The sequence below is a fragment of the Cetorhinus maximus genome, chromosome 17 (assembly GCF_964194155.1).
Source record: "Cetorhinus maximus chromosome 17, sCetMax3.hap1.1, whole genome shotgun sequence".
NCBI classification, from domain to species: Eukaryota; Metazoa; Chordata; class Chondrichthyes; order Lamniformes; family Cetorhinidae; genus Cetorhinus; species Cetorhinus maximus.
This window is the reverse complement of record NC_135895.1, coordinates 5021578-5043969: the sequence shown is the minus strand read 5'-3', so window position 1 is coordinate 5043969 and position 22392 is coordinate 5021578. Positions and strand designations below refer to the sequence as shown.

Sequence of the window (22392 nt, the reverse complement as noted above, 5' to 3'; positions counted from 1 at the left end):
AAATTTACACAAAGCTTGTCAAGCTTTTTAAAAATGTATTCACGGGATGTGGGCGTCGCTGGCTGGGCCCAGCATTTATTGCCCATCCCTAATTTGCCCTGGAGAAAGTGGTGGTGAGCTGCCTTCTTGAACCGCTGCAGCCCGTGTGGTGTAGGTACACCCACAGTGTTCTGGGCATTGGAGGTCAATATTCCTGCCAGAATGCACATGTGCCTAACCATGCATTTCTGTGGGACCTTGGCTGCATTGAGATGAACGACCAGATCATCGGTTTTGTTAGCGATGCTGTTTGAGGGATAAACATTGGACAGGACGCAAGGTCAGGCCATGAGGGAACTTCTACACCCAACTGACAGGGCAGATAGAGTTCCAGTTTTAACATCTCATCCAAAATATGGCATGTCCAGAAGTGTGGCAGTCCCTCAGTACTGATACTCCCACCATGCAGTACTGCTGCGTCAACCTGGGTTAAACACTCAAGCCCTCTGGAGTCATAAAATATCCAACGTTCTACGGAAAGGACAATCGATATTCAGCCTGGAAATGCACGGTGGGGGATGGTTGGGTGGGGTAGGAGATAAGAAGGCAGCTTTTGAAAGCAGTAGGTATCGTTTTAAATTTGCTGCTTTCACACCCCTGTCCAAGGTTTCTTTGACAGCACCTCCCAAATTTGTGAACCCCACAACTGTTCCCTCTAAAATGTTTGTGTGGCTAGGCACTTGTGCATCCTAACAGGAACACTGACCTCCAATGCCCAACACCGACCTCCAATGCCCAACACCACCACCTGCAGGTTCCTCTCCCAGCCAATGAAGAAATATTTTTTCACCCAGAGGGTTGTGGGGATCTGGAACTCACTGCCTGAAAGGGTAGTAGAGGCAGAAACCTTCAACTCACTTAAAAGCTGTCTGGCTATGCGCCTGAAGTGCTGTGACCTTCAGGGCTGTGGGCCAAACCCTGGAAAGTGGGATTAGGCTGGGTGGCTCATTTACCGGCCAGCACAGACATGATGGGCCAAGTGGCCTCTTTCTGTGCTGTAAATTTTCTTTATTCTAAGATTCTAAGCCATACACCATCCTGACTTGGAACGATATCACCATTCCTTCAGTGTCGCTGGGTCAAAATGTCACTTCAACAGCGACTACATTTCAAAGCTCCTGTGGCTGTAGAACGTGTTGGGACATCCTGTGGTTGTGGCAGGCGCTACATAAGTTCTTTCTGCCTTTTAAAAATTACCATTGGTCCCCGTGAGCCTCTTGCTCCTTTGGGTCCGGGTCCTCCTTGCTCCCCTTGTTCCCCTGGGTCACCTTGTTCTCCAGGAGGTGCCCGAGGTCCTTTCTCTCCCTCAATGAAGCAAAACATAGAATTAAATCCAAGATAAAAGCAAAATACTGCGGATGCTGGAAATCCGAAACGAAAACAGAAAATGCTGGGAAAACTCAGCAGGTCTGACAGCATCTGCGGAGAGAGAAACAGAGTTAACGTTTCGAGTCCATTTTGAGGTTCTGAAGAAGAATCATACGGACTCGAAATGTTAACACTGTCGTTCTCTCCACAGAGGCTGTTAGACCTGCTGAGTTTTTCCGATAGAATTAAACCTTCTTATGTTTCCAATCGCTTTCTAAATGAATGAATCTGAAATGATGGGCTGGACTTTGCCGCAGGCTTTGGGACCCTGATGTTGGGACCAAATAGGAGCCACAAAGCTACACTTGCCAGCGGCGAGACCAGCTCGACTCAGGAACCAGCCTCATAACTGGTTATCTCCGCATTTGCCTTCCTAGTCAGGATGGTGGGCGGGCTCCGATGCCACTGGATTAGAGGGAGAGGTGGGCACTACTGAGGCAGGACAAGGACCATGAGGGGGTCCTCAACACGGAGGATCCCTCACTGGCCTGCACAGAAATGAAGAAACAATGCAGATCAAGACCAGCACGTCCGTAGGGCTGGGAGGGGAATTCCTCCACTAAATCAGGATAGGCCGTGATTGTGGCCTTCCCGACTCAAGGCCCCGTCAATGGGGCATGAGAACCTCCAGCTCTGATGAACCCGCACACCATAACCTCCACCCCCTCCCATCCCTGGCTTGCCACAGGCTGTTGCAAAATACCAGTGAGGCCACAAAATTGCCCCTCATTGGGGCTTTAACATGCATACTAGGCTCCATGGAGATTCCCAGCCCAGCCCCAGGAAATTTCCTGGCACCAGGAAAGCGTTGGGAAGCTGTCCCCCACTCCCACTGGCCCCTCCTCTGACCCCGTACTCCAAGCCAGCCACCGTGGGGCCAATTCAGCCCAATGTTTTAAGGGCCTGTCATTAAAACAAAACAACTTGAATATCTTGACAATTCTCTAGACAGAAAACTAAAGGAAACCTTTCTTCCCGGGCGTCCTTGCTGTCCCGGTTTGCCTCGTTTCCCTTCAGGTCCCTGTTGAGTCAAAGCAAAACAGTCCATTTGATTTCAAGATGCAAGACTTTAAAAAACCCTCCCCCTTTTTAAGTCAGCAATAAAACTCAATCCTTAGCAGTTCATTCCCATTAGCTTCCCATTTCTCCTTGGTTACGTGAGCTTGGTGGAGTATTTGTCAGATAAATTCCTTCACAATACCTCAGGCCTAGATTTTGCTGCCAAAATAATGCTGACGCTAATCGTGCTTGCTATTGTTCTTGTCCAAATGGAAATGCAACTTCGGGTGAGGGGCAGAAGTATGATCCAATTAAAAAATATCAAAGTTGCAGCCTGAGTTACATAGTTCCGCTGCTAGTTCCGTAGAAACTGCATTTCGATATCTGCCTCACCGCTGAAATAATGTGGTATTTTGTGCAGCAGATTAAAAATAAACGTGTCAAAGAAAATTAATTTCAGTTTAATAACCTTTTATTGATGTGCTAAGTAATAATTACTGTCAGTCAATCTCTCTGGCACTGAAAATGAACTATTACAAGTGTGGAGGCTCATTCCTTCTGCTTTTGATTGTTGGAGATTTTAAAAATGTTACATTTAAAATGGAAACATTTATTTTTAACTTATCCCTCCTGTCTCTGAATCCAATATTTCTTTCATTCTCTTTACTTCTCTTTCTGCACCAGCTTTGAATTCGGACTCACCCACTCTAAGTTTCGCTTCCTTTTCAGTCCTTGCACTGTTAATTTCACCATCTTTCAATCTGATCAGTGAAGGGGATAGAGTATTTGCTTGCCCTGCTCTCTAAGGGCCCAGGTGCCCTGTTTCCCTTATTGTGGCATTATCAACTCTCACTGAGGGGAGATCATGGCACGGTGGTAATGTCACTGGACCAGTAATCTGGAAAACCAGGGTAATGCTGCAGAGACATGATGGGTTCAAGGCTTACCAAGGCTTACCAAGGCTTACCAAGTCTTACCAAGGCTTATCAAGGCTTACCAAGCTGTAAACCAGGGAATGGAAGGGAGGGAGGAACTTAGGGCAGAATTTTCCATTTGGTGTGTGGGTGTGTGCCCAACATGCCGGAACATTAAGTGATGCGAGATATTTCATTTGGCTGGCGCACAGCTGACTCTGGCGTGTGCCCGCCAATAATTGATAGGTCAATTAAGGCCGTTAACCAGGTAATTAACCTGAATTTTACACTGCCTGTCCAACCTTATGGTCGGCTGGCAGGCAAAAAGGCCAAGCGGCCTTTACATTTTTTTAGGAAACCTCATCCACGAGCGGGATGAGGTTTCCTAAAGCTTTTACAAATTAAATGAAAACTTTCTTTGAAAAATAAAAACATGTCCCATCTCATGTGACTGTGTCACATGTGAGGGGACATGTTTCATTAAATTTTTAATGTATTTATTTATTTTTCTTAAACAGCGCTTCAATCTCCCTGAGGCAGCTCCGTGCCTCAGGGGGACTGAAGCGCTCTTTCACATGCATGCGACCCGACTCTCCCTCCTCCCCCTGCCCGCACAGGTAGTGCTCAGCGCTACCGCTCGCGAGCCATGCAGGGCGGGCCTTAATTGGCCCACCCGCGTGAAATCGCGGTGTGGAGCCGATCGCGGGCGTCGGCCTGTTCCCTGGCTGCACCCGGGCCTACTGAGCGCGCCTGCACATCAACCTGAAAATCCTGCTCATAGCATCCTGAGGGGTCTTGACAGGGCGGATGTGGAGAGGATGTTCCCTCATGTGGGAGAATCTAGAATTAGGGGGTCACTGTTTAAAAATAAGGGGTTGCCCATTTAAATCTGAGATGTGGTGAAATTTTTTCACTCAGAGGGTCGTGAGTCTTTGGAACTTTCCTCCTGAAAATGCAGTGGAAACAGAGACTTTGAATATTTTCAAGGCAGAGGTGGATAGACTCTTGGTCAGCAAGGGGGTGACAAGTTATCGGGGGTAGGCTAGATGCAGATCTGAGGTTACTATCAGATCAGCCATGATCCTATTAAATGGCAGAGCAGGCTCGAGGGGCCGAATGGCCTACTCCTGCTCCTTGTTCGTAAGGCAGGTGGTGGAATTTAAATTCAATTCATTAAATCTGGAATATAAAGCTAGTCTCAGTGATGGTGACCACGAAACTATCATCGAGGTAAAAACCCATCTGGTTCACTAGTCCCCTTTAGGGATGGGAATCGGCCGTCCTTACCCAGTCTGGTCTACATGTGACTCCAAAGCAATGTGGTTAACTCTTAACTGCCCCCTGAGAGAGGGTAGCAAGCCACTCAGTTCAAGGGCAATTAGGGATGGGCAACAAATGCTGGCCCTGTCAGCGACGCCCACATCCCTTGAAAAGATAAAGATAAAAAAAACCTTCAACAACTTGCCCTGCAAAATCCAAACGTTTAAATGCCAAGCCTAACTAATAGCCGGCACGGTTAGATAGTTTGCTACAGCAAATAATGGCCCATTACATAACGAGGAATTTAGTATAAAAGCAAAATACTGCGGATGCTGGAAATCTGAAATAAAAACAGAAAATGCTGGAAAAACTCAGCAGGTCTGACAGCATCTGTGGAGAGAGAAACAGAGTCAACGTTTCGAGTTCATATGACTCTTCCTCAGAGCTAAAGAGAAGTGGAAATGTGATTAAATTTATACTGTTTAAGGGGGGGTGGAGCAGGTGAAGCTGGATAGAAGGTCAGCGATAGGAGAGATTGACAAAGATATCATGAACTAAAGGACAAAGGGAGTGTTAATGGTAGTGGTGAGGGCTAAAGGAGGTGCTGATGATGTCATTAAGGTGAGAAAGCGGAATGTGATAATAGCAGGACAAGGGTAAGCACTCTGGAAAGAACATGAACAAGTGACAGAGGGCCCTAGTGGGGGTGGAGTGAGGGGAGGGGGCAGCGATGGGGGAAAAAAAGATAGAAAATGGGATAGAAGGGGGATAGAAAAAGGGGATAAAACCATGGATAAATGAATAAAAATAAAAAATAAAAATATGTGGATAAAAAATAAAAATGAATGTAGGAAAAAGGGGATTAAAAAGGGGGCGGGGATGGAGGAGAGAGTTCATGGTCTGAAGTTGCTGAACTCAATATTCAGTCCGGAAGGCTGTAAAGTGCCTAATGGGAAGATGAGGTGCTGTTCCTCCAGTTTGCGTTGAGCTTCACTGGAACATTGCAGCAAGCCAAGGACAGACATGTGGGCATGAGAGCAGGAATTAAGTATGATGAATTTAGTATGATGTTCAAGTAGTTCAGAGGCCACATACAATATTCTTCCTCTTCACCTGTGGCCCTTTACACATACAATAAGCCTTATGACCTTCACTTACTGCTTGCTTGGCCATGCGAGGGTGACTGAACTGTGACTCAGCACTCTCTCTCTCTTCCCTTTCCTTTCTCTCAATTAGGTAGGCAGAGCTAATCCCCACAGTCATGGAACTTGTGAAAAGTTCCCAAGCCTGTCCTCCCTTCTGGAGGCATGAAGGAAGGGCTCAGTGCAAACCTCTGTCATGTGAAGACAGGGACAGGAGGAGGCCATTCAGCCCCTCCAGCCCTGCTGCACCATTCCATAAGATCCTGGCTAATCTGAACCTTAACTCGATCAGCACATTTTGGTTCAGCCCCACCGAACTGTGCTGGATTCCCCCCCACACTAGAGGAAATAGTTTTCCACACAGCCATGGTGTAACATTTGAAGAAGAGTCTGCTTCTGTCTGTGGCCTTCAATAAACAGTTAGCGACTGGCGACCGCTAGGTCTCTCAACCGAGGATTGGGGAGGGGAACCTTAAAATTATAGCCAAGTCTTTCAGGAGGGACATTAGGGAAAACCTAATGGGTGGCAGTAGTTTGGAACTCTCTTCCAGAAACAGTGATTGATGTTAGATCAATTCTTCATTTTAAATCTGAAATTGAGAGATTTTTGTTATCCAAAGGTGGGTACATGGAGTTAGGTCACAGAATCAACCCTGATCAATGGTGGAACAGGCTCGAGGGCTGAATGTCCACTCCAAAGGCAATGATCACAAAATAACATAAAAAATATGGCAAATAATAATTCTTGGTCGATGCACACAGGGAACAGCACAATATTTAGCAATTAATGTTTAACAGTTGCCATTGCTTGACACTGTTTGTGAATTATACAATGGATATTTTCCAAGCTATGTACTTACTGGCATTCCATTAATCCCAGGTCCTCCGGCAGCACCAATAACTCCCCGAGCTCCGATATCACCCCTTTCTCCCATCTCACCCTTAGGCCCTTGATCACCCAGTTCACCCTGCAATAATAACATATACATTATTAAAACCAAGGAACTAGAGGAATAATTACCATTGAACAGAACTAGAAATGAGTCATGAGAGAAATGTGATATCATCCTGTGAATTTTTTACAAGAAGGAGGTAGATACAGAACAAAGAATCACATAGCACATCATCCATCATCCCTGTGCTTCTCCTGGAAAGAGCTATCCATTTAGCTCTATTCCCTCCTGCTCTTTTTCCCATAGCCCTGTAAATCTGAAACAAAAACAGAAAATGCTGGAAAAACTCAGTAGGTCATCTGTGGAGAGAGAAACAGAGTTAACGTTTTGAGTCTGTATGACTCTTCTTCAGAGCTGAAGGGAAGTAGAAATGTGATGAAATTTACACTGTTTAAGGGGGGGCGGAGCAGGTGAAGCTGGATAGAAGGTCAGCGATAGGTGGAGGCAAAGGAGAGCATTAGCCTGGGTCCCCAGATTACTAGTCCAGTGACATTCCCACCACATCACTGTCTCCCTTAAATGACTGATAGCGAGCAATTTCCTGAGATACCATCCTTTCTTGGGCATTAGAGGTAATGGTAAGGGGAGAGAAAGAACGTCAATTTTGTTTCATAACTGCTGGTGATATTTTTCCAATATTTTGAAAATGTTATTGTCTTTATGAATTAATCAAACTCAACCCCCACCCCATGCTCCGCTCACTATGTCTAAGGTTTTCCATTCACTCTGGCCAGAGTTTCCCAGCCCACTTGGCGTCGGGTATCACGGTGGGTGGTGGAGGACAATATGGTGAGAAGGCCATCATGAAACCAGTTTGTGACCGTCCTCTCCATGCGTCAATGGCGTTTCCCATCGCCACATGTAAGGAACCTAATTTCAATATTTTAACATCTCATTATAAAACCTGCTCCCTGGAATCATCACCCCCAACGCTGGATCATCCAGCTACACTGACGTGTTTCACAACAGCAAATATAAGGCATGCACTTGGCGAGCTGCTCTTCACTCAGGACTTTGAGGTTTATTTGCCTATCTTGCTTCGGGCAGCACTCATCATCAGCGCTAGGCTTCACAGGCAGCACCACATCACTTTTAGTAGGGCTCATGGGCAGGTTAGACCAGCCGTAAGGCGCGGGTGGCTTTTCAATGGCTGCAGGGCTCGGGCTTGCTTGGGGAAGGGGGAGAAGTGGCCTCAGGGAAGGGAAGAGGCTCCAGGGCGAGGGCTGTACTGGGGAAGTGAGGGTAACCCAGGGGTGTGTGGGGGGCACATGTTAATCTGTGCAAGTGGCCTCAAGATGGTGAGGGCTGAGGAGGCAGTCACCAGAGGAGATGAGGCCAGATGGAGATGTGAGGGTGTGTGTGAGAGAGTGAGTGGTGATGCCCCTTGAGCTGGCAGTGAGTGAGGTGCCAGTGAATGTGAGAGTATGGAGTGATAGGATCACTGCCTTACCCTGGTGGCACGGATGAGATTATTCAACCATTCATCCGTTTTCTGAACTGGATGTCCGACCTCTTGTGTGCAGCATTGGCACTGGCCACCTCTGCCCACCGCCTCCCAATCGGAGTGGTGAGACTGATGGGCCCTCCTGTGGCCAGAGCAAAGGGCCTCCATGGCATCCAGAAGGTATCTCAGGGATGTGTCACTGAATTGGGGCCATGTCTTCACCGGTGCCTGCATGAGGAAGCGGCGAGGCTGGCAAATCGGAGGCTGCCCACCAATGAGACGGTGTGTTTTCTGCGACTGCATAATTAATGAGGTGGGGAGGGGACGACACGATGTGAAATCCCACATGAAAAAGGACTTTCTCCCCGCCCGCTACCACACGTTGTGCAAATCTGGGACGATTCCATCCTCTGTTGTCTCCCCATCCACTCCATGTTAAAAATGTCCTATTCCTCACATCTCTGTGTCTCCGAGAGTCCTTTCTAATTTTTGAAATCTTCTCTCCCCATAGCAACAAGACCTGTTCAGACAGTTGACATTTTCACCTTTGATGCTGTCACCGCTTTCGAATGACCTTTCTCCAGACAGACTGCCACCTCAAATCCACTCTATTAGCGGCTTTAATAAGAGGTGAACTGATCGATTAAGATCATGAAAGGGTCTGATAGGGTCATGGTAGAGATGTTTCCACTTGTGATTTGAGTCCAGAACTGGAGCCTAAAATGATAAGATAGTCATTACCTTGTACGCAGTGAGTTGTTGTGACCTGGAATGCGCTGCCTGAAAGGGCGGTGGAAGCAGATTCAATAGGGACGTTCAAAAGGGAATTGGATAAATACTTGAAAAGGAAAAATATTTGCAGGGGTTATGTGGAAAGGACAAGGGAGTGGGACTAATTGGATAACTCTACCAAAGAGCCAGCATAGCCACAATGGGCTGAATGGCCTCGTTCTGATCTGTAAGATTCTATCAGTCTCTGATTTATTTTAATCTCAGTAATATTTTATTCATGGGAAGTGTGAAGACCAGCATTTATTTTTTCTTGACCCACCGCCATCCATTGTTGCAGTTTTTGATACACTCCAGGTCTTGTTAAGCCATTTCGAAGACAACTACATTGCTGTGGGTCTGGAGTCACATGTAGGCCAGATCTAGTAAACAATAGCAGATTCCCTTCCCAAAGGACATTAGTGAACCAGATGGATTGTTATGACAAGTTGATTGTTTCATGGTGACTACTACTGATGCTAGCTTTTTAAATCCAAAATTATTTAATTAAAGGAATTTAAATTCTTTTAAACTTAAATAAAGTAATAAACACGGCTCTACCCTCTCCGTGTAAGTAGGATAATTAATCCTATTGTTTGGCCAGTCCGACTATTGAATCGAACCAAGGCTTGTGCATTGTGTTTTCTCAGCTATCTCCTTCGAGTGGACTGAACTAGCCCCTTGACTGCCTCCAAATGCAAAACTCGATAGGGGGATAGCTGTGAATTTGGCATTTGCTTTTTAAAAAAAATTATTTCCCTGTTCACAGGATGAGCTTGTCACTGTCTGGGCCAGCATTTATTGCCCATCCCCAATTGCCCTTCAGGAGGCGGTGGTGAGCTGTCTTCTTGAACCGCTGCAGTCCATGTGGTGTAGGTACACCCACAGTGCTGTTAGGGAGGGAGTTCCAGGATTTTGACCCAGCGACAGTGAAGGAACGGCGATATATTTCCAAGTCAGGATGGTGAGTGACTTGGAGGGGAACTTCCAGGTGGTGGTCTTCCCGTGTATCTGCTGCCCTTGTCCTTCCAGGTGGTAGAGGACGTGGGTTTGAGAGGCGCTAGCAAAGGAGCCCCATCTTCCTTATCTGGGGTCTGGCCTGCCCCACTGCCAATCAAACCAGGCACTGAGTGGAGATACTGTCACTGGATTACATTGAGAGCCCTCGACTGTGATACTGGATTATTTACAGGAAAAGACTGAACAACCTCAACCTTGGAATGGAAGGCAAGCAGAATTCCACACACCACACCCGATCGCTTTAGTATACACCTGTTTGCCTGACCCTCTGTCCCCCTTCATGCTCTGTGAGCTCAGTTCAACTTAAAAGTAACACTTCAACACCAATCAAACCCAGAGTTTCTCTGGCAAAATGGTGGAACATCTTGTAAGAGGAAGAAATTTAAACATGTGTGAGCAACTCATGTAAGAGTCGGGCTTCTGTACGAAGAGACTAGGACAGAGGGTGCGTTGTTCCAAAAGTACAAAAAGTTTTATTGAGAAACCACAATATGAGAAATAAAAATGTTAAGTGTCAAGAGGCACAATGTTACCACAACAACACCAACTTACATTTCTAGAGCGCATTTGATGTAGGAAAAATGTCTCAAGGTGCTTTGCAGGTGGAAAGCTAATGACAGGACTGGTGGAAATGTTGAGCACCAGAGGACAGCAACTTTAGGCCATTGGCAAAAGAGTCAACGGTGACTTGAAAAAAAGCTTTTTCACACAGCGAGTGGTTAGGGTCTGGAACGCACCTCCTGAGAGTGTGGTGGAGGCAGATTTAATCGTGGCTTTCAAACTGGAATTAGATCAGCGCCTGAAGGGAAAATATTTTCATGGCGATGGGGAGTGAGATGAGCTGAGTGGCTCTTGCAGTGAGTCAGCGTGGACAAGACAGGCCGAGCAGTGTCCTCTTGCAACATAACCACGCCGTGATTCTACAACCGGCAAGGTGGGATTGGTAAGGGCAGCAGGGTGAGGGCACGTTGTACCTGGTGCTGCCTTACGGGTACTCAGCATCATGTGAGGAATTGTCCTGTGCTCATGGATTCCGTGGAACCTGAATGTGTTTCTTTTTGTTCTCCTTTACAGGTCCCTGCGAGCTAGGCCCCAGGCCTCAGTCACTCCAGGAGACTGAAGACTCCATCTCGGGGGGGTGGGTGATGACACCAGGTTCTGAGATCTTGGTCATGATAGGCTGCTTGGTGTTTGCCCATTGGCACGTGGGTAACAGTCTTCAGCAGCGTGAGTGTGTGAGACAGATGTCGACCCCTACAGCGCTATTCTAGGTGGTGGAGGTTGCAGGTTCCGACGTAGCTCCTCGGAGGCCTGTGGTTTCCCATGCACCACTGAGTTAATCTGCAAGGTGGGACTTCATTTCATAAAGTTTGAAGACAGCAGAAGGATGGAATGGGGCCGATTAGGGACCAAAAAGGGAATTCACACATGCAGATGGGGGAGCAGCTGAGGTATTAAATGAACATTTTGCATCTGTCTTTACCAAGGAAAAAGATGCTCCACAAGTCATGGCGAGAAAGTAGCCCAGGCCCAAAAGGGTTTAAAATTGATGACGAGGAATTGGAAAGGGTGTCTGCACTTAAAGTTGCTAAGGAACCAGGACAGGATGAGATGCATCCAAGGACACTGATGGACATGATAGTGGACATTGCAGGGGCACTGGTCATAATTTTTCTGTCTTCCTTAGACTCAGGGGTGGTACCAGAGGACTGGAGAATTGCAAAAGTTATACCTTTGTTCAAAAAAGGGTGTAAGGATAAACCTGCAGGCCAGTCAGTTTAACTTTGGTGGTGGGGAAACTTCTAGAAACAATAATTCAGGATGGACAAATACAGGTTAAATTAAGGAAAGCCAGCATGGATTTGTTAGGAGCAAACTGTGCTTAACTAACTTGCTAGAGTTTTTTTGAAGAGGTAACAGAGAGGGTTGATGAGGGTAATGCTGTTGATGTGGTGTACATGGACTTCCAAAAGGCATTTGATACAGTGTCATACAACAGACTTGTGAGCAAAGTTATAGCTCGTGGAATAAAGGGGACATACGAACATACGAATTAGGAGCAGGAATTGGCCATTCAGCCCCTCAAGCCCCTAATTGATAAAATCATGGCTGATCTAATTGTGGACTCAACTCCTATATGTTTTGACCCTTTCGTCAATCAACAATCTATCTAACTCAGCCTTAAAAACACTCAATGGCCCTGACTCCACCGCTCTATGCAAAAGAGAATTCCACAGACTAATGACCCACTGAGAGAAAAACATTCTCCCCATCTCTGCCTTAAATGGGAGATCCCTTATTTTTAAATTGTGTCCTAATTCTAGTCCCTCCAACAAAGGGAAACATCCTCTCAACATCCGCCCTGTCAAATCCCCTCAGGATCTTATACATTTCAGTAAGATCACCTCTCATTCTTCTAAACTCCAATGGATACAGGCCCAGCCTGTCCAACTTTTCCTCCTAAGATAACCCCCTATCCCAGGAATCAGTCTAGTGAACCTTCTCTGAAATGCTTCTGATGCAGTTATCTCCATTTTTAAGTAAGAAAACCAAAACTGTACACAGTACTCCAGATGTGGTCTCATCAATGCCCTGTACATAAGGCCATAAGACGTAGGAGCAGAAGTAGGCCATTCGGCCCATCGAGTCTGCTCCGCCATTCAATGAGGTCATGGCTGATCTGATAATCCTCAACTCCACTTTCCTGCCTTTTCCCCATAACCCTTGATTCCCTTACTGATTAAAAATCTGTCTATCTCAGCCTTGAATATACTTAATGACCCAGCCTCTACAGCCCTCTGCGGTAAAGAATTCCATAGATTGACTACCCTCTGAGAGAAGAAATTCCTCCTCATCTCTGTCTTAAATGGGTGACCCCTTACTCTGAGATTATGCCCTCTGGTCCTAGGTTCTCCCACAAGGGGAAACAACCTCTCAGCATCTACCCTGTCAAGCCCCCCAAAAATCTTATATGTTTCCATAAAGTTACGTCTCATTCTTCTAAACTCCAATGAGTACAGGCCCAACCTACTCAACCTCTCCTCATAAGAAAATCCCTCCATACCCAGGATCAACCTAGTGAACCTTCACTGGACTGCCTCCAATGCCAGTATATCCTTCCTTAGATAAGGGAGCAAAATTGTTCACTGTATTCTAGGTGTGGTCTAACTAGTGCCTTGTATAGTTTTAGCAAGACTTCCCTATTTTTATACTCCCTTCCCTTTGAAATAAAGGCCAACATTCCATTTGCCTTCCCTATTACCTGCTGAACTTGCATGTTAGCTTTTTGTGATTCATGCACGAGGACTCCCAAATCCCTCTGTGCTGCAGCTTTCTTCAGTCATTCTCTATTTAAATAATATTCAGCTCCTCTATTCTTCCTGCCAAAGTGCCTAACTTCACATTTTCCCACATTATATTCCATTTGCCAAGTTTTTGCCCACTCACTTAACCTGTTTATATCCCTCTGTAGACTCTGTGTCATCCTCACCACTTGCTTTCCCAACTATTTTTGTGTCATCCACAAACTTGGCGATAGTACATTCACTTCCCTCATCTTAGTCATTAATATATATTGTAAATAATTGTGGCCCCAGCACTGATCCCTGTGGCACTCCACTAGTTACAGTTTGCCATCCTGAAAATGCCCCCTTATCCCAACTCTCTGTCTTCTATTACTTAGCCAATCCTCTATCCATGCTAATATACTACCCCCAACACCATGGGCTCTTATCTTATTAAGTAGCCTTATGTGCGGTACCTTATCTAATGCCTTTTGGAAATCCAAATAATTACATCTACTGGTTCCCCTTTATCTATGCTGCTTGTTACCTCCTCAAAGAATTCTAATACATTTGTCAGGCATGTTTTCCCCTTCATGAAGCCATGCTGACTCTGCTTGCTTAGATTATGTATTTCTAAATGTTCTGCTATTACATCCTTTATAATAGACTCCAACATTTTCCCAATGACAGATGTTAAGCTAATTGTCCTATAGTTACCTGTTTTTTTGTCTCTCTCCCTTTTTGAATAAGAATGTTACATTGGCCATTCTCCAATCCTCTGGGACTTATCCTGAACCTAGTGCTCCAGAACTTGCTGCACCCCTAGCCAAACTGTTCCAGTACAGCTACAACACTGGCATCTACCCGGATATGTGGAAAATTACCCAGGTATGTCCTGTACACAAAAAGCAGGACAAATCCAACCCAACCAATTACCGCCCCATCAGTCTACTCTCCATCATCAGTAAAGTAATGGAAGGCGTCATCAACAGTGCTATCAAGCAGCACTTGCTTAGCAATAGTCTGCTCACTGACACCCAGTTTGGGTTCCGCCAGGGCCACTCAGCTCCCCTGACCTCATTACAGCCTTGGTTCAAACATGGACAAAAGAGCTGAACTCCTGAGGTGAGGTGAGAGTGACTGCCCTTGACATCAAGGCAGCATTTGACAGAGTGTGGCATCAAGGAGCCCTAGCAAAACTTGAGCCAATGGGAATCAGGACGAAAACTCTCGCTGGTTGGAGTCATACCCAGCGCAAAGGAAGATGGTTATGGTTGTTGGAAGTCAGTCATCTCAGCTCCAGGACATCACTGCAGGAGTTCCTCAGGGTAAAAGCAAAAAACTGCGGATGCTGGAAATCCAAAACAAAAACAAAAATACCTGGAAAAACTCAGCAGGTCTGGCAGCATCTGCGGAGAGAAACATAGTTAACGTTTCGAGTCTGAATGACCCTTCAACAGAACCAAGTAAAAATAGAAGAGAGGTTCCTCAGGGTAGTGTCCTCGGCCCAACCATCTTCAGCTGCTTCATCAATGACCTTCCTTCCATCATAAGGTCAGAAGTGGGGATGTTCGCTGATGATTGCACAATGTTCAGCACCATTTGTGACTCCTCAGATACTGAAGCAGTCCATGTCCAAATGCAGCAAGACCTGGACAATATCCAGGCTTGGGCTGACAAGTGGCAAGTAACATTCACACCTCACAAGTGTCAGGCAATGACCATCTCCAACAAGAGAGAATCCAACCATCGCCCCTTGATGTTCAATGGCATTACCATCACTGAATCCCCCACTATCAACATTCTTGGAGGTTACCATTGGCCAGAAGCTGAACTGGACCAGCCATATAAATACTGTGGCTACAAGAGCAGGTCAGAGGCTCAGAATCCTGCGACGAATAACTTACCTCCTGACTCCCCAAAGCCTATCCACCATCTACAAGGCACAAGTTGGGAGTGTGATGGAAAACTCCCCACTTGCCTGGATGAGTGCAGCTCCCACAACACTGAAGAAGCTTGACACTGTCCAGGACAAAGCAGCCCACTTCATTGGCACCACATCCACAAACATTCACTCCCTCCACCACTGACGCACAGTAGCAGCAGTGTGTGTACCATCCACAAGATGCATTGCAGGAATTCACCAAGGCTCCTTCCAAACCCACAACCACTACCACCTAGAAGGACAAGGGCAGCAGATAGATGGGAACACCACCACCTGGAAGTCCCCCTCCAAGCCACTCACCATCCTGACTTGGAAATATATCACCGTTCCTTCACTGTCGCTGGGTCAAAATCCTGGAACTCCCTCCCTAACAGCACTGTGGGTGTACCTACACCACATGGACTGCAGCGGTTCAAGAAGGCAGCTTACCACCACCTTCTCAAGGGCAACTCGGGATGGGCAATAAATGCTGGCCCAGCCAGCGAAGCTCACATCCCGTGAATGAATAACAAAAAAAAATCCCTCTGCAACAAACACCAAGGGCAGATTTTTTCGTTGGTGTGGAGGTGCGCGGCTGACATGCTCGAGGGTAAATTAGCGAGCGATGACATCAGGTGAGTGTCCCGGCATCATTGCACAGTTCTGCGATATTTCGGCGGGCGGGCACACACTGAACTTGGAAGTGCGCCCGCCGACAATTAAGAGCGTTATTGAGTCCATTAATGATGCGATTAACTGGGATTTTCCACTGCTGATCCTATGGCAGGTGGGCCAATCGGCCAGGTGGTCTTTGCATTTTTCAGGAAACCTCATACAAAGGCAGGATGAGGTTTCTGTCATTAAATAAAAAAAAACGTTTGCACAGAATTTTCGTGTTCAGGTGACTGTTTCTGATGCACGGGCATTTTTTCTGGATTTTTAAATCTGATTTTGTTGGATTTGAATGTTTCAGCTGCTTCAGGCAGCTCTCTGCTTCAGGGAGCTTTCTGTGAGCGCTTCCCCACTGTGCCTGCGCTGAATTCAGCGCTCGCCTTCCTCACGCCCCCCATCTCGGCAGCGCTGAGCATTTCAGGGCGTCTTTCACGCTAGCCGTTAATCGGCCAGCCGATGTGAAATCGCGGTCGGGTGCCGATTGCGGGCAGCGGGTCAGTTTCCCAGCCGTTCCCAGGCCTGCCAACCCCGACCACCCACTGACCTCAAAACTCTGGCCTACCTAACATTCCATTCGCCTTCCTAATCCGTTGCTGTCGCTGCAGACTAACGTTTTGTGATTCAAGAAGCAGGGCGCCCAGATCCCTCTGGACTACTGAGTTCTGCAATTTCTATCCATTTAAATAATATTCTTCCTGCCAAACTGGACAAGTTCACATTCTCCCATATTATACTCCATCAACCAATTTTTTGCCCATTCACTTAATCTACCTATAATCCCTTTGTCCTTTCGTGTCCTTTCATCCCTTCATGTCCTCCGCACAAGTTACTTTCTTCCCTATCTTGGCATCATCAGCAAATTTAGCTACCACACATTCCTATGTTCCAAGTCATTGATACAGATTGTAAGTAGTTGAGGCCCCAGCATTTATCCTTGCGGCACTCCACTAGTTACAGCTTGCCAACACAAAAAAGACTCATTTATTCCTACTCTCTGCATTTTTGGACAGTAGCAACATGGATACAAAATTGGCTGAGTGACAGGAAACAGGAAATAGTGGTTAATGGATGTTGTTCAGACTACAGGAAGGCTCATAGTGGAGTTCTCCACGGGTTGGTGTTAGGACCTTTGCTTTTCCTGATATATAGCGGTGACCTAGAACCTGGTCCAATTCCAAAACTTGCCATTGAGACGAAACATGGAAGCATTGCGAGCTGTGAGGAGGATAGTGTGGACCTTCAAAAGGACGTAGGCAAGTTGGTGAAATGGGCTGATGAGAGATAGATGAAATTTAATGTAGAGAAGTGTGAAGTGTTGCATTGGGATAGGGTGAACATGGAGAGACAATATAAACTAAAGGTATCATTCTAGAGGAAGCAGAGGGACCTGGGTGCTTTTGTGTATAAGTCATTGAAGGTGGCAGGACAGGTTGTGTTTTTTTTAATGCATTTACTGGCTAGGCCAGTATTTATTGCCCATCCCTAATTGCCCTTGAGAAGTGGTGGTGAGCTGCCTTCTTGAATCACTGCAGTCCATGTGGTGTAGATACACCCCTGCTGTGTTAGGGAGGGAGTTCACAGAATCACAGAATTGTTACAGTGTAGAAGGAGGCCACTCGGCCCATTGTGTCTGCACTGGCTCTCTGAGCATTTTAACTTAGTGCTGATCTCCTACCTTTTCCCTGTAACCCTGCACATTGTTTCTATCTAAATAAGCATCTAATGCCCTCTTGAATGCTTCAATTGAATCTGCCTCCACACTTCCAGGCAGTGCATTCCAGACCTTAACTACTCGCTGTGTGAAAAAGTTTTTTCTCATCTCGCATTTGCTTCTTTTGGAAAACACTTTAAAACTGTACCCTCTGGTTCTCGATCCATTTACGAATGGGAACAGCTTCTCCCTATCTACTCCGCCCGGACCCCCCATGATTTTGAAACCTTTTATCATGTCTCCTCTTAGCCTTCTTCTTTCCAAGGAAAACAGTCCTAATTTCTCCAATCTTTCCTCATAACTGAAGTGACTCATCCCTGGAACCATTCTCATAAACCTCATCTGCATTCTCTCCAATGCATTCACATCCTTCCTATAATGTGGTGCCCAGAACTGTACACAATACTCCAGCTGAGGTCTAACCAGTGTCTTATATAAATTCATCATAACCTCCCTGCTCTTGTACTCTATGTCCTTATTAATGAAGCCCAGGATACTATATGCTTTAGAAACAGCTCTCTCCACCGGTCCTACCACCTTTAATGACTTATGTACATATACACTCAGGTCTCTCTGCTCCTGCACACCCTTTAGAATAGTATCATTTATTTTACACTGTCTCTCCATGTTCTTTGTACCAAAGTGTATCACCTCATACTTCTCCGCATTGAACTTCATCTGCCACCTAACTGCCCACCCCACCAATGTCAATTTCCTTTTGAAGTTCTACACTGCTTTCCTCACAGTTTAACATTCTCAAAAGTTTTGCGACGTCCGCAAACTTTGAAATTGTCCCCTGCACACCAAGATTTAGATAATTTATATACCAGGATTTTGACCTGGTGACAGTGAAGGAACGGCGATATATTTCCAAATCTGGATGGTGTGTGGCTTGGAGGGGAACTTCCAGGTGGTGGTGTTCCCCTGTGTCTGCTGCCCTTGTCCTTCTAGGTGGTAGTGGTTGTGGGTTTGGATGGTGCTGCCTAAGGAGCCTTGGTGAATTCCTGCACTGCATCTTGTAGATGGTACACACTGCGGCTACTGTGCGCTGGTGGTGGAGAGAGTGAATGTTTGTGGATGTGGTGCCAATCAAGTGGGCTGCTTTGTCCTGGATGGTGTCAAGCTTCTTGAGTGTTGTTGGAGCTTCACTCATTCAGGCAAGTGGAGAGTATTCCATCACACTCCTGACTTGTGCCTTGTAGATGGTGGATAGGCTTTGGGGAGTCAGGGGGTGAGTTATTCATCGCAGGATTCCTAGCCTCTGACCTGCTCTTGTAGCCACAATATTTATATAGCTAGTCCAGTTCAGTTTCTGGTCAATGGTAACCCCCAGGATGCTGATCGTGGGGGATTCAGTGATGGTAATGCCATTGAATGTCAAGGGGCGATGGTTGGATTCTCTCTTGTTGGAGATGGTCATTGCCTGGCACTTGTGTGGCGTGAATGTTATTTGCCACTTGTCAGCCCAAGCCTGGATATTGTCCATGTTTTGCTGCAATTGGACATGGACTGGTTCAGTATCTGAGGAGTCGCGAATGGTACTAAATATTATGCAATCATCAGTGAACATCCCTACTTTTGACCTTATGGTGGAAGGAAGGTCATTGATGAAGCAGCTGAAGATGGTGGGGCCAAGGACACTACCCTGAGAAACTCCTGCAGTGATGTCCTGGAGTTGAGATGATTGACTTCCAACAACCACAACCATCTTCCTTTGTGCTAGGTATGACTCCTACCAGTGGGGAGTTTTCCTCCTTATTCCCATTGACCCCAGTTTTGTTAGGGCTCCTTGATGCCACACTTGGGCAAATGCTCCCTTGATGTCAAGGGCAGTCACACTCACCTCACCTTGGGAGTTTTGCTCTTTTGTCCATGTTTGAACCAAGGCTGTAATGAGGTGAGGAGCTGGGTGGCTCTGGCGGAGCCCAAACTGGGCGCCAGTGAGCAGGTTATTGCTAAGCAATAGAACTGTTGATGACCCTTTTCATTACTTTACTGATGATCGAGAGTAGACTGATGGAGTGATTGTCAAGATTGGATTTGTCCTGCTTTTTGTGTATAGGACATACCTGGGCAATTTTCCACATAGCTGGCTAGATGCCAGTGTTGTAGCTGTACTGGAACAGCTTGGCTAGAGGCACAACAAGTTCTGCAGCACAAGTACTATTGCCGGAATGTTGCCAGGGCTCATAACCTTTGTGCTATCCAGTACCTTCAGCAGTTTCTTGATATCACGTGGAGTGAATCAAATTGGCTGAAGACTGGCATCTGTGATGCTGGGGACCTCTGGATGAGGCCAAATGGATCATCCATTCGGTACTTCTGGCTGAAGATTGTAGCAAATGCTTCTGCCTTACCTTTTGCACTGATGTGCTGGGCTCCTCTATCATTGAGGATGGGGATATTTGTGGAGCCTCCTCCTCCAGTGAGTTGTTTAATTGTCCACCACCATTCATGACTGGATGTAACAGGGCTAAAGAGCTTAGATCTGATCTGTTGGTTGTGGGATCACTCAGCTCTGTCTATCACTTGCTGTTTATGCTGTTTTGTATGCAAGTAGTCCTGTTTTATTGCTTCACCAGGTTGACACATCGTTTTTAGCTATGCCTGGTGCTGCTCCTGGCATGCCCTCCTGCACTCTTCATTGAACCAGGGTTGATCCCCTGGCTTGGTGGTAATGGTAGAGTGGGGGATATGCCAGGCCATGAGGTTACAGATTGTGTTTGAGTACAATTCTGCTGCTGCTGATGGCCCACAGAGTCTCATGGATGCCTAGTTTTGAATCGCTAGATCTGTTCATAATCTATCCCATTTAGCACAGTGGTAGTGCCACACAACACGATGGAGGGTATCCTCAATGTGAAGAACGAGCAGTTAATAAGGAATACAGTATCCTCTGCTTTATCAATAGGGGCATAGAGTACAAAAGCGTGGAGGTTATCCTAAACTTCTATAAAATGTTGGTTCACCCTCAACTGGAGTATTGCATCTGGGCACCACACTTTAGGGAAGATGTGAACGCTTTAGAGGGAGTGCAGAAAAGATTCATGAGAGTGGTTCCAGGGATGAAGAATTTCAGTTACATGGATTGATTAGAGAGGTTGGAACTGTTTGCCTTGGATTAGAGAAGGCTGAGAGGAGGTTTGAAAATCATGAGGGGACTGGACAGAGTAGATAGAGAGAAACTGTTCTCATTGGTGGAAGGATCAAGAACCAGAGGGCAAAGATTTAAGGTAACTGGCAAAAGAAGCAATGGTGACATGAGGAAAATCTTTTTCACGCAGCGAGTGGTTAGGATCTGGAATGCGCTGCCTGAGAGTGTGGCTGAGGCAGGTTCAATCGAGGCATTGGAGAGGGGATTGGATTATTATCTGAAAAGGAAGAACGTGCGGGGAGAATGTGGGGGAGTGGCACCACGTAAATGGTTCCTTCAGAGAGCCAGCACAGACTCATTGGGCTGAATGGCCTCCTTCAGAGCTGTAACACTTCTGTGATTCTCCGAGTCTTCGTGGGATGTAAACATGTTACAAGTAGGAACCCACTACAGGACGGTGAGGCCCAGCCCACTACGAACAGGGATGGGCAATAAATTCTGGACCAGCCAACGATGGTCACATTCCATTGAACGAACAAATAAAAGACACATCGCCGACTTCATCTTTTCAGTCGATCGCGCCATCGTAATTTTGAAATTATGGCTCCCGCATAATTAACTCACCATGTTGCCTGCTTCAGGGCTCATTATTAACCTTCCTCCCTCAGTGAGGCTGAATCACAGGCAATATTTTGGGCAGATTTAAAATTTGTAAAAAGTGTAAAGTACAATATTTGTGAAATATTCAAGTTGTGGATATGTTGACAAAATCAGCCTTGAATTTGCATTGGATTTCTCCCAGGTTTAGTACAAAACAAACAACATTGAACGATCTGCTAAAACTTGTTAAATAGAACTTTTGAAACTGTCAAAGGCTGAGCCCTGTGCGTGAGCTGTCAGAGTGCCATCTGATTTCAAAGTGCTTCTTTTGACTTTGCCAAGCCTATCTCATGAACGTGAACACTGGAAACAGTAAATTTCCACCCATCAATCCTGTGCTGACTTAACAAAAATTGGCCTCCCTCCCAGCAATGCCCTTGATTTCAAAAATTCTCCCCGTTTTCAAATCCCTTTCATGGTCTCTCCCCTCCCTATCTCGGCAATCTTCTCTAGCCTTACAACCCTCCAAGAGACCTGCAAACCACCAATTCTGACCTTGAGCATCCCCTAATTTTATTCACTCCACCATTGGTGGCCGTGCCTTCAGATAACCAGGCCCTAAGCTCTGGAACTCCCTCCATAAACCTTTCCGCCTCTTGACCTCTCCCTCTCCTCCTTTAAGACACTCCTTAAAACCTACTCGATTGACCAAGCTTCCATTTTGTCCTAATGTCTCCTCATGTTGCTTGGTGTTTGACCACACCCCTGTGAAGTGCCTTGGGATGCTTTACTACATTAATGGCACTATATAAACACATTGTTGTTGAATAGATTAATTGGACGGTGGGGTGGGGGTGGGGAGAGAGGTAGTGGTGGCGATAGAATTTCTACTCTTAGTCAAAGTAAATGCATCTTTGACATAGCTCATCTAAAATTCCTCCTAAGACATATTTAACTGTTAACCACATGTAATGAGAACAATTCCTCTTTAGTCAGCTTATAACACTCGGCTACAGAAAATAATCCAGGACTTGGAAACTTTACCTTGATGCCGTCTTTACCTTGAATTCCATCTTCTCCAACTGGACCTGGCTCTCCCTAGATTAGAAAGAGACATCATTATTTTTATTGAGGGAAGGAATTTAAGGGTCACAGAGTCAGAGAGTCATGATGGCACAGAAGGAGGCCCTTCAGCCCATT

The 22392-nt window shown here is 46.1% G+C and overlaps 1 protein-coding gene across 1 annotated transcript in view; it reads right to left on the bottom strand.

Moving 5' to 3' along the window:
* The window catches only part of col24a1 (collagen type XXIV alpha 1), a 721848-nt gene that overhangs the window by 66855 nt on the left and 632601 nt on the right, over positions 1-22392 (bottom strand). Inside the window, exons 35-38 of the mRNA XM_078561886.1 lie at positions 22237-22290; positions 6583-6690; positions 2375-2428; positions 1237-1344 (exon numbers count right to left, since the gene is read on the bottom strand). Of these exons, the coding sequence (XP_078418012.1) occupies positions 1237-1344; positions 2375-2428; positions 6583-6690; positions 22237-22290 (324 nt within the window). The remainder of the gene's footprint in view (positions 1-1236; positions 1345-2374; positions 2429-6582; positions 6691-22236; positions 22291-22392) is intronic.